This window comes from Gossypium hirsutum, chromosome D12, assembly GCF_007990345.1.
Source record: "Gossypium hirsutum isolate 1008001.06 chromosome D12, Gossypium_hirsutum_v2.1, whole genome shotgun sequence".
NCBI classification, from domain to species: Eukaryota; Viridiplantae; Streptophyta; class Magnoliopsida; order Malvales; family Malvaceae; genus Gossypium; species Gossypium hirsutum.
This window is the reverse complement of record NC_053448.1, coordinates 31837284-31850286: the sequence shown is the minus strand read 5'-3', so window position 1 is coordinate 31850286 and position 13003 is coordinate 31837284. Positions and strand designations below refer to the sequence as shown.

The window sequence follows — 13003 nt, the reverse complement described above, 5'->3', positions numbered from 1 at the left end:
TATTTTTCAATAAAAATTTCATTCTATTAAACTTATTTCATTTTTCTTGAAAAACATGAATCACTAAACTTATCTAGCCAAAGGTTATTGAGATTCCCCAAAAAAGGTTCATGAGGCTTAGAAGCCACACTTAGCCTTCTCAACGAGTATTCATCGTTTCTCCACATTACGGGACTGACGCTTTATTCCATGCACTACACCAAAATAGGCTTTTAGCGGCGCCGCTAAAAGTATTTGCTGCGCTTTGATAAGCGCCAGAAAAAACGCCGTTAAAGACCAAGACCTTTAGCGGCACTTTTCCACAAACGTCGCTAAAGACTAAGACCTTTAGCGGCGTTCTCCCGCAAACGCCACTAAAGACCAAGACTTTTAGTGGCGCTTTTCCCAAAAACGCTGCTAAAGAACAAGACCTTCAGCAACGCTTTTCCCCCAAACGTCGCTAAAGGTCATGAGCTTTAGCGACGCTTCTATTAAAAACGCCGCTATAACATTGACTTTTAGCGACACTTTTTTCACAAACGCCACTAAAAGCATAACTTTTAAAAAATTTAATTAAATAATATTTATTTCTATAATAAATATTTTGTTTTATTTTATTTTTGAAATTTAAACTTTAAACTATATAATTTTAAGGATAAAAAATAATTAAATTAAATTTTCAATTAAAATTTTAACTTTAAAGGTAAATATAAAAATTAATGAATTTAAATTTAGAATTAAAATATTATGTTTAACTCGGCCAAATATAAAAGAAGATACAAAACACGTAATAATTAACAATCATGATTAAAGAAGCTAGTACACAAGGTAGCTACAAAACCCTATTTCAATAACACCTAATTCAAGTTCCGACTAAGAGAGACGACCATGAAATACAATATTAAATAACACTCTACTTGAAAAAGTGCTAAGCCTTGGCTTTTCCTGCTTGAAGAGATTGAATCCTCCACTACACCTTCAATATCTAAAGGATGCAAAACCAAATGATTAGATAAACCAACAAACTTGGTAAACAATAGAGATGTTAAAAATAAAATATATATATAGCCATTAAGGGTCAAAAAAAATATAACAAACAATTATGTGCAGCTTTAGTTGTAGGTTGAACTATAATAACAAACAATCTCAATCATAGCTCTTCCATGTGTCACAAATAGGCATTCTTTCTAATGATTGTCTAAACTATTTAATTTTTTAACAAGGAACAATAGTATTAATTTGCAAAAAGCAGAACAGAAACATGCTAACTGCACTACTGTTGTTTAACATTATATAGAAATGTCTTATATAGCATAAAAGAGAACTAAGGCACAGGAAAAAGAAGAACACTATAATAATTAAATTGATCATTGATATATTCAATTTTTCCAATACAGGTATGTTCAATTTTTCCAAGTTTTTCCATGAATCTGAAGGGTCATAACTCTATACCCATCATGTCCAAACATGATTCAAACATGGGTGCTAGACTCAGGTATTTCAAGAAAAATAAAAAATCGCAGCAACATTGGCCAATAGAAGGGATAACGTATACCTTGGTCAAGCAGTATATCGCCGCTCGTCTTGTCAGCCAACATAGCAAGTGGAGCCTGTGTGTTGCCTTCCTCATCAAAGACAACCTTTGTCCATACAGGCCTATGAACATTGATCTTTAGCTTCTTTTTTTTTCTTCAAGATCCATGTTGCTGACCTGAAAATAAGAAAACTAGCTCAAAAACTGATTTCAAGCAATGGACTACAAATAAAACAAATCATTAAGGTAAAACTACCCAGGGGCATACATAATTGACTAATGTAAAACGATCTACCTATTCCCAGAAAAAGAAAAACTAGAATCTGTGCAAGTTGCCACGTAACCAGGTAAGCTTACGAGCCAAAGCAGCTATATAAAAGAATTTACCATTTAACCTACTAGTACATAAATGAAATTATTTTTTCATTATTGCAACTAATATAATCATAAATAATTTAAGAAAACAACTAAAAAACAACTCTTATCTACCTAAAGCATAAGAATTCAAAATCTTTTAGTATTTGATAAATAAAATATTTTATCTTTCTTGCAAATAAAATAAAATAAAATAAAAAACAAGAATCAAATTAGTTCAACCCCAAGTCCTTAGTCAAATTTAATTAAACCTCAAGTTCTTTGTCAAAAGAAAAGAATATATATAAAAAAACCAAGTAAACACATACCTAGAAGATGAAAAGAGATAGACCTTGAAGAGTTTTTGCAAGCAAATTGATTAAACTTCTTCTATGTTCGAATTTTTTTATATTTGATTCTTGTTTTTTATTTTATTTTATTGGTAAAATATTTTATTTTCATGAGGCATATTATTTTTTGAAGTACAAAATGTTTTCAGGCAGTACAGAGAAACCCTTATCTACGTAAAGCATAAGAATTCAAACAAAGGAACTGAGCTTCACCGGTTATGTATAATTTTTTCATAAATCAAAATAAAAGTTTATTATGTATTAATTTATAATTTCATTATTTCATTTTATAGGTGAAAGAAACAGAATAAGCATGTCAAATCTTGGAACCTTGGTTAAATTTTCTAGATACTTAATTGCCAAATCCACATCTTCCCTGCCAATTGATAAGCCAATACTGAGTTAAGAATCTGGCCAAACATAAACTAATAAACATGCATGAGTCCCAGGCAGTAGAGATCATAGAAAGACTTCATTTACTTGAAAAATGTAGCGACACGTTTAATAATGTCAACTAACATGGAAGCAGACATTGCATTTTTTAAAGATCTGTGGTAAAGCACTTGGAGATGTAACCTACAAATTAAAAAGGAAAATCAGTTGTGGCACAAATGAAGAGACTTGGACGAGAAATAATAACATTCACATGGACATTCATCTTAAAGGACCCCATAAAGGTGCCTTATTATGTAAAACAGAAATAGAAAATATGAACTAACACAGACCTTCAGAAGATGAGCCTGTAGCGAACGGTCACTAGATAGGGCTCTATAGGAAACCTCAAATTGATATGTTGTATTTGAAGGGCTGATGCTTTTTGCAGCTTCAGCCATGGCTCGACTAGCTGCACGAGAAGCAAGGTCTTGCACTCAAGCCTTCAGCCACAAACTCAGTGTCTGCCTCTTCCTTTGTTGCGAAGGCAGTATGCCCTTCCTGCCATAGAAATTCACGACTCCTACAATCAAGCATCAAGTTAGCAGTGCAAAATCCATCCTCAAATATTTTAAATAAAAACTCTAGCTTGCCATCGAAAATAATCTACACATCTGTGAACATTAACAAATAATGCTAAGAAAATATGTAATTTATGCATGGAACGTGTCACAGTCAACAATTCAATTGCATGACTAACCAGGAAAATATGATTCACAAACACAAATTACAGATAATAACCGAAAATGAACTTTAGAAGTTTTAAAATTGATAAGTCATAAGCCACAATCCAAGAAACATGTATCTGCACAAAAAAAAAGCATTGTTCATCTAAGTAGACCAGAAACATCCTTGGCAAGTAAAAGCATTTGTGAGTGCCGAGATAATTCTACATATGCCAAAAAGCCTGCAACTGGAGCTTATTGCTGCATAGCAGAAAGCCTTTAATGTCCATCACAGTGAGAGAAAAAGATGGATCAAAATTTTTAAGAGTACATGGACTTACCTTATATTTTAACCCCAATATATATTTTGGTGGGGGGTTGAATCTTATAAAAAGACCAATACCTTCTTGAAACTTCAAGATCCTCTACTGTCTTTAACATGTTTGCAGATTCATCCTTTAGATGCTGCCATTCTCAGTCAATACGCATAGAAAAGCTTGTAATTAAAAACCAAACAATGTTTTAATTGGGACAGAAGCTACATGTATATAGCCATAAATGCAATAAAAAGCTCAAATGAAAAAAAATGATTAACTAAACAGTATCATTAAGCATTTCCACAATGAATTTCAAAAGATGAAAGAAAATATCTATGTACATATAAAACATGACATAAACATTTTCAAACAATGATCAGCGTCATATATGAAATCATCTGTAGATCATTAAGACATTAGGTAAACAAAGTTGACTAATGTTGTTGTCTTTTCTCTGAAGAAATTATTGGATTTAAACATGAATAACATCCAATTATATATACATAGATATTGTGCACTCTCAAAAGTCCTATTTCTTTATTTCTTGCCAAATAATTCCTTCTTCCACAAACAATAAGTAATAATTTTCATTCTTAAAGGAGAAATCTTTTTGGCACTTCAGCTATAATAGTTCAGATGCAATTATAATATGAGACACGCAAATGTAAAGTCTTTGTAACAGGAGTCAATAACAATAGAAACTCAGCAAATCAAAATACAAAGATGCGACACAAGAAATACATAAATGATAAAAGAGCACACTATATAAACAAGAGATTCATCATCATTCAGCAGAGGCAAACCTTTCCAAACAGTTTTCTTGCTAAAAGCCACATTAACATAAACCCGCAAAACGCAGCCTTCTTGTTGGCCATCATTGTCGCTTTCTACATCCCAAAGCCTCTGGAATACACAGCAACTTCAAGCACATATTAGAAACATTTTGATTGAGCTAAAAGTGTCAAAAAAATATATTATGCACAAAAATGATCTCTTGTGATCTCTTAATAACCAAGTGATTAAAAAGTTGCACATTACCCACATCCAAGCCGATTAAAAGTTAAAAAGGATAAGCTCTTAAAAGTTAAATAAAAGTTTCACATTACCCACATCCAAGTCGATTAAATTATGCTTAAGCTCTGATTGATCCATCTTTCTATGCAACTCAAAGAGTTTCTCTACATCTTCTTTTATACAAGTAGGTACAGCAATTGTTGGGGGCCTCATGCCATATAAACCCAGTGTTGCGACATACATTGGCAGGCCACCCTGTCAAACAAATAGACAGTATATCGATATTCTTCATACCAAAGCTTATCCCTGCGATTATTTTCATGTTCATTTCTTTTCGAAACAACTTTAGTCACCCTTCATATGTATGAGTCAATCGATAAGTGGTTCTATTAAATATACGTGGTTGACAAATGTATTCAAAAGTAATACACAAAAAATAAGGGGAGAGAGCCTAATATACAAGTATTGTAGGAATCAACATGAAGAAAATAGCACATTGAAAAAAAAACCGTAAACATCTACACAATTTGAAGTACCTGAAAACAGAGATTCATAAGAAGAAACTTCCAATTCTACCTTCAAACAATAAATTCTTTAAGCAGAGTACATTTCTTTAGTAATCACCTAATTTTCTAACATTATTATCAATTCAGCATCTAATAAAAGAAAAAGAGGAAAACCAATAATTAGACTACCAAAAGCAAGAACAAGAACACAAGAAAGAGAAAGAGAGAAAGGAAAAAACTAACAATATGATCCATATGGCCATGAGAAATAAAAAGGAAATCTTGAGAAAGGGCACGTTGTGGGCATCGACCGATATCAAATGCTAGGTTAAGAGTGGGAAAAATAATGCAAGTTTCATGCCCTCCTATTGACAACCCTTCCACTCGGTACCCTTCAATTTCCAATCCCTTTTTGCTCTTTTTCTCATCGTTTCCTTGGTTTCCTAGTTTTGGGTTCTTTGATTTTGATTTTCCCTAGATGTGAACATGCCACCATAGAAAGTGACATGAGCAGTTTCCCAGGATCCACCAGTGCAAACACCGGGGATTCTTGCGTTAACTAATACGAAAATGGAGAACAATGAAGCTAAATGAAGCATGGTAAAGGAAGAAGATGAAGCAACGGTGTAGCCATTGTTTTTTGTTTGTATAAAAGAGGAATAGAAATGTTTTTTGGGACGAATAAAATGTGAGGAAGAAGATGAGGAGATGCAGAGGGCTGCTGATTTGGGGAAATTAGGGGGGAAAATAAAGAGAATCGGTGTAGGGGGAGAAATAGTTTGGGAAAAATAAAAGGGCTGCCGATTTGGGGAAATTGAGGGGAAAATAAAGCGAATTGGGTAAGGGAGAAAGGAATCGGGGGGAAAAAGAGTGGGGGATATCGATTTTGGGAAAAGAATGGGGGAAAATAATAAATAATAAAATATTTTTTGCGGCGATTTTTTAAAAACGCCGCTAAAGACCCGAGAATTAGCGGTGCTTCTTCAAAAACGCCGCTAAATACCTGAGCATTAGCAGCGCTTCTTCAAAAATGCCTCTAAAGACCTGAGCATTAGCAGTGCGTCTTCAAAAATACCGCTAAAGACCCGAGCATTAGCGGCGCTTCTTCAAAAATGCCGCTAAAGACCCGAGCATTAGTGGCGCTTCTCCAAAAATGCCGCTAAAGACCCGAGCATTAGCGGCGCTTCTTCAAAAACACCGCTAAAGACCCAAGCATTAGCGGCTCTTCTTCAAAAACGTCGCTAAAGACCCGAGAATTAGCGGCGCTTTTTCAAAAATGCTGCTAAAGACCCGAGAACTCAAATAACGACGTCGTTGGGCTTAGGTTTTTTGCAGCGCTTTTTGGAAAACACTACTAATGCTCATTTTTAGCGGCGTTTCTCTAAAAGCGCCGCTAATACTCGATCTTTAGCGGCATTTTCTTAAAAGCGCCGGTAATGCTTGATTTTTAGTAGCGTTTTTTATCTAAGCACCACTAAAAACGCCGTTAAAAGCCTATTTTGGTGTAGTGATGTCCTTCCAAAAGTGATCTTTTCATCTTGTGTAAAGGCAGCTGCTTTGTATGTTTTGAGAAGGCTGCACAGTCGGTTGACTAACTTACTGCGTCAATGGTTGTCGAGCCCAAGATACAAAATGGCGTGGCATTCGCTATTGAGAAATGATGATCTAGTGTAAGACGGTCCCACAAAAGTGACAGTTGGCTAAAGTCAGGTTCCTCTAAATTGTAAGTCTAATATCTAAGTGGAGCTGGTGGTCGTAGGCGTCCTCTTCCACTATAACTGACTTATTTTGTTATGAGAAGGATCACCTAAAAGCCTAGAATTGAACCAAAGGAGGACCAAGATAATCGGAGGCTGGAATTCCACAAATCGAAGAATCCCTTTCCTTAATTCTGTTTCTTTTTACAATTTTAATTTCAATTTCAATTTATATAGTTTCAACTCGTCCATATTTTTAATTCTAGTTTTTTTCAAGTACGTTGCTTTCTTGGGCACAACTGTGCCCAAGATTTCGAGGAATAAGAAGTTGTAGCAACCCAGTCCCTGAGGATTTGACCCTACTTCCTTTATACTTTTCTCTTCGTTATTTCTTAGGGATAGGTTATTTTTTGTGCTCTCAACGAAACACCAAATTTTGGCGCGTTGCTGGGGACTGGTAATGTCCTAATCTTGTTCTTTACTTATGACCAAATCTGTTCCAGGAATTCTTACGTTCGATTCAGAAATAGAAAAGACTACGAGAGCTAATCATAAGGAAATAAAGCTATAGAAAAAGCAGTCAGAGGGGGTAGGTTACTATGGGCAGTAGGGACTTAGAGTAACCCACTACCGAAAATAGAAGCAGACGATGAATTTGAATCTAAGCTTAATGAAAACCCTACTCAAACACAAGTGAATGAAAGAATACGAGGCGATCCACCAGAAGAAGTGCCTAAAGATAAGGTTAACGTGAACTCGAATCTAGCACAACAACTATGGCTTAAATAATTCAGCAAATGGCCGATGCTCTTGCAAAATAACAACCGTTATGCATTGCGTATCATACTATGGATATTGATTTTGAACTAAATTCAGGATTAATCCAGTTATTGCTGACTTTTCATGTGTTGCAAAATGAAAATTAACACAAACATTTGAAAGAGTTTTATATGGTTTGTCTTAGTATGAAACCTCAGGGCGTAACTGATGATCAAATCAAATTACGTGCTTTCCCTTTTTCCATAGCAGATTCTGCTAGTGAATGGTTATTTTATCTACATCTTAGATCTATCACAAATTGGACTGATCTTTCCTACTTGTTTCTCAATAATTTTTTCCCAGCATTGCGTGTAGCTGAGTTAAGAAGGGAGATCGTTGGGATAAGGAAAAAATATGTGGAGTCTCTTTACGACTATTGGGAGCGATTTAAGAAGTTGTGCGCGAGCTGCCCACAACATGGAATAATAGAGCAGTCTCTACTCTAATACTTCTATGAAGGCTTGAAGCCCATAGAAATGAATATGGTAGATGCTGCCAGTGGAGGGGCATTGGTCAACATGACTCCCTAACAAGGAAGGGACTTGATTTCCACGATGGCCACAAATACTCAACAACTCCGAGCCAATCCTGAACCTACTAGAAGGGTTCACCAGCTAAGTAATTCAACCTTAGAAGATAAAGTTGATAGGCTTACTAATATTATGAATTCTCTTGTTGCAAAAAAAGCAAGACCAGCCCAACTATGCAAAATTTGTGCAACAGCTAAACATACAACTTTTGCATGCCCTAGCTTCTATGATGATACTATGACCCATTTGGATGCTATTAGGAACTTTCATGGGCCACCACAAAGGCGATATGACCCCTACGCCAATACCTATAACCCAGAATGGAAAGACCATCCTAACTTGAGTTATAGAGCCAACCCAGGGTATAACAAACCATACCAAAATCAGTTTCCACAACAAACGCAAGATTTAGGTACCTCTCTAGAAACCATGGTCAATAAATTAGTAGCTAATATACTTGATTTTCAACAGAAAACTAAGGTGTCTAAAAGAGAGTTGACCACATCAATTGAAAAATAAACTCACAAGGGAAGTTGCCGTCACAAACAGAACCTAACCTGAGACAAAATGCAAATGTAGTGACGTTGCAAACTGGAAGAGCCAATTCTTGGTAGAAATCTTGACCAAGATTCTGCACAAAAAAATACGAGAAAGATGAACAGGTCCGAACGAAACCTCCATTGCCTAAAATTCAACCTTTATTTTCAAGACGGTTGAAACAACGTCCGGAAAGGTAACAAAGAGATCCTCGAAACATTCAGAAATGTCGAGATCAACATACCATTGCTGGATGACATCAAACAAATTCCGCAATATGTCAAGTTTCTTAAAGCGCTTTGCATCAACAAGCGAAAATTAACTGGAAATGAAAGAGTAAGTATTGGTGAGAATGTTTCCGCGATGTTACAGCAGAAGATGCCAGCAAAATGCAAAGATAAGGGCACGTTTGCAATACCATGAAAAATATGCCATTTAGGAATAAAAAAAAGCCATGTGCGACTTAGGAGCTTCTATAAATGTAATGCCTTTCTCCATTTATGAATCACTTAACGCGGGTTTTTTGACAAAAACAGGTGTTATTATTCAATTGATAGATAGGTCTATTGTACATCCCAAAGGAGTCATTGAGGATGTGTTAGTAAAAGTCAACGGGCTGATCTTTCCTGCAAACTTTTATGTAGTGAAAATGAAAGAGGATAACACTCCTAGGTCTTCAGACATCTTGCTAGCCCGACATTTCCTTAGTACTGCTAGCACTAAGATTAACATGCATAGCGAAATCCTCACGATAGAATTTGACAGGGCGATCGTGAAGTTTAACGTTTACTACGCTATTAGTCACCCAAGTGAAATCTTGAACGTAAATCATGTCGACATAATTTACTCATTAGTAGGAGAAACTTTTGAGTCACCTTATGAAGATAACCCTGAAACTATGTTTGATGATTTTGAATCTGTTAATAAATTATTATCTCTGATGAACACTAAACTTCTACCTTTTGTTGTGCAGGCACCAGATTTGGAATTGAAACCGCTTCTCAAGTATTTCAAATATGCATTTCTAGGGAAAGATAATACCTTACCAATCATAGTCCCAAATAGACTCTCCAAGCTCGAAGAGGAAAGTTTGATACAAGTACTAAAAAACCATAAGGAGGTGATTGGTTGGACCATTGATGACTTAAAAGGGATAAGCCATTTGACATGCACACACAAGATTTACTTGGAGGAAAACACGAAACCAAAGCGAGAGGCACAAAGACGATTGAAACTGAACATGATGGATGTGGTAAAAAAGGAAATAATTAAACTACTAGATGCTAACGTAATCTACCTCATTTTTTATAATAGATGCAAGTCGTGCCCAAGAAAACAGGCTTGACAGTAAAGAAAAATGCTAAGGGCGACCTAGTACCAACCTGAATACAAAATGTGTGGCGTGTCTGCATTGATTACAGGAAGTTGAATTCTTATACTAGAAAATACCATTTCCCTCTCTGTTTTATAGATCAAATGCTTGAACGTTTAGCTAGAAAAACTCACTTTTGCTATCTTAATGGATACTCAAGTTTTTTCCAAATCCCAGTTGCACCAGAGGACCAAGAAAAGACCACTTTTACATGCTCATTTGGCATATTTGCGTATAGAAGAATGCCATTCAGACTTTGCAACGCACCGGCCACCTTCTATAGATGCATGATGAGTATATTTTATGAATATGTAGAAAACATTATCGAAGTTTTTATGGATGATTTTACTGTGCATGGGAACTGTTTTGATGAATGCCTTAAAAACCTTATGATAATTTTAAGTAGATGCATAGAATTAATCTTGTCTTGAATTACGAAAAGTGTCCTTTTATGGTAGACAAAGGTTTGATTCTAGGACATATAGTTTCAGCTGAAGGGATTGAGGTCGATAAGGCAAAAACTGACATTATAAATTTTTTGTCATATCCTTCGACTGTAAGGGAAATCCGTTCTTCCTTAGCCATGTAGGGTTTTATAGGCGCTTTATAAAGAACTTCTTAAAGGTAGCTAAACCGTTGTGTGAATTATTACAGAAAGATAAGAAATTTGAGTTCAGCCCAAAATGCAATTAGGCTTTTGACACACTCAAATAGAAGTTGGTTTCAGCTCCTATAGCACAAGCACCAAATTGGAACTACCCCTTTGAAATCATGTGCGATGCAAGTGAATGAAGAGTGGAGGCCGTGTTGGGGAAAAAGATAGATGGAGAGACCTATGTCATTTGTTATGCCTTAGAAACCCTAAATGCTGCACAAAGCAACTACACCACAACAGAAAAAGAACTTTTAGCTATTGTATTTGTTTTGGATAAATTTTGGCCTTATCTATTGGGATCTAAAGTAATTATTTTTTCTGACCATGCAGTTCTTAGGTATTTGATCGCAAAGAAGGAAGAAAACCGAGGCTTATTAGATTGATTTTTTATAGCACTAGAAAGAACATAGGTTTTCCCCTACTTATTTGTTAAATTGTTCTCATTTAGTTATCCTTAGCATACATTTTAGCAGTTTCAGTTTAGTAAATTCCATTTTAAAACTCAGTGAATCCTAGCCTATTTTATCCACAATTTTTCTATCTTATTGCATTAATGTCGCTATATGAGTTAATTCTAGATTGCGTTCAGAATTATCGCTGCACTTGACAGTTGTCCAAGTAAGAACCAAAATTGCGTGAGCTGTCCAATCTGGTATAACCAAACTGTACGAACAAGGACAAAATAATTTCAGGGAAAGGACACATGTACTGTGGGGGAGGACATAAAAGGTGGACAAGAGAAAAAAAAAGGGTCTTCTTGAATTGTTTTCTCTCCATCATCATCTTTATCATCTAACCTAGGAGCTTACGTCCATGGTAGCTTAAACCTCTCACGGGTGAGCCAACATGAAAGCCAGATGTAGACTAGCTCCTGACGAGGAGACCTAAGTGTGCAACAAGAGGGAATAGAGAGATTCAGTCAAGTTTTCTAAGGATAGTATTCTCCATTCAATTCTTTCTTATTTATTTCTAAAAGCTGGTGATTACTCTCTAATTTTTTATCGTATGGAAGTACTGATGAATTTTGGTGAAATGTTATCGTATTTAATCTTGCTTTTATGGTTTAATCTTGGGGTTTGAATATTTTTTAACACGGAAGTGTTATTGCAATCACTGACACTAGAAAGTACGGTGACAGTTTAAGCCAACAAGTATTACAACAGAAGTTGTGTGAGGATTAGAGGAATTTAAACCACTTGTTCTCAATAGTGCCATACTACCATCATCAGAAGGTGAATTAATATGCATGGTTAAGTGTGTGATTAAATAGAGGAGTAACCTGAGTAAGATATACATTGAATTTTATTGCATCGACAATCACTTATACTTTTCTACCTTTTGAGCAGTTAGTATTCTGCTAAAGATTCATGTTGGAGATCCTAGTTTATCATAATTAGTTTTATTTTATTATTTTTAAAGTTTTTGTATCGACAACTATACTTACAATTCATCTCGTTTATATCCAATTATTGTACCGACATTAATAGACAAAAGACACCCATCCCTGTGAGATCGATATCCGACAAACTCACATTTGTCTACTATACCTGTACGCTTGCACATTATTGCTGTGACCTTAAACAACCGATCAAGTTTTTGGCACCGTTGTCGGGAATGGTGTTTGTTTGATGTTTAATTTTGTTTTTGTGTGATTTTGCACTTTATTTTCCTTATATAATATTTAGTATTCATTAACTGTTTCTTTTTCTTTGTTTCTATTTCTTTAACTTCATTTTAGGTGTTTTATGACCCAAAAACATTTGGACTTTCTTATCGCTTTTGATCCAGAAATTGAAAAGACTGTTCGAAATAGACTTCGAGAACAAATAAATATGGCTCTACCAGGGAACAATGTAGCCATGCCCCAAACGCAGCAGCAAAATGCTAATAACCCATTGTTGTCGCAAGATGCTCGCATACAAAATAGGACTATATAAGAATGTGTAGTACCTGTCTTGGATGATTTGCAACCAGGAGTTGTTAGGCCAGCAATCCAAGTTGGGAATTTCGAACTCAAGCCAGTAATGTTTCAAATGTTGAATTCTAATGGACAATATGTTGGACTGCCACATGAAGGTGCAAAAGAACATCTTAAATCCTTTTTATTTATGTGTGCTTCCTTTAGTCAACAAGGCGTTCCTGATGATGCCATGAAGATGCAATTATTTCCTTATTCCTTACAGGGAAGAGCACGTACTTGGTTTTTTGGACTACCTGCCAGATCAATTACTTCTTGGGATGC

At 35.4% G+C, this 13003-nt stretch overlaps 1 protein-coding gene across 45 annotated transcripts; it reads right to left on the bottom strand.

Moving 5' to 3' along the window:
• Positions 1-695: 695 nt before the first annotated feature.
• On the bottom strand, positions 696-6036 carry LOC107945738 (uncharacterized). 45 transcript variants are annotated; one of them, XR_005922115.1, is made up of 8 exons: positions 4738-6033; positions 4435-4534; positions 3656-3779; positions 2943-3172; positions 2698-2793; positions 2548-2593; positions 1535-1690; positions 696-964 (listed from the first exon to the last, which is right to left on the bottom strand). XR_005922115.1 is itself a non-coding variant. In XM_016879843.2 (6 exons), the coding sequence occupies exons 1-4, from the start codon at positions 5404-5406 to the stop codon at positions 3087-3089; spliced, it is 357 nt and encodes a 118-aa protein (XP_016735332.2). In that variant the 5' UTR covers positions 5407-6027; the 3' UTR covers positions 696-964; positions 1535-1690; positions 2943-3086. The 45 variants fall into 45 exon arrangements, 1 of the variants encoding a protein (XP_016735332.2); XR_005922109.1 differs by having other exon boundaries at positions 2943-3779; positions 4742-4900; positions 5395-6027; XR_005922112.1 differs by lacking the exon at positions 2548-2593 and having other exon boundaries at positions 2737-2793; positions 4742-4900; positions 5395-6027.
• Positions 6037-13003: the final 6967 nt, after the last annotated feature.

Excerpts from the sequence above, each read along its gene's own strand:
- LOC107945738 (XM_016879843.2), bottom strand. Across the intron at positions 4,535-4,741 it reads ATAATTTAATCGACTTGGAT|AGGCTTTGGGATGTAGAAAG; the intron begins GTGGGTAATGTG and ends TGTGTATTCCAG. Across the intron at positions 3,173-4,434 it reads CAAGAAAACTGTTTGGAAAG|GAGTCGTGAATTTCTATGGC; the intron begins GTTTGCCTCTGC and ends GCTTGATTGTAG.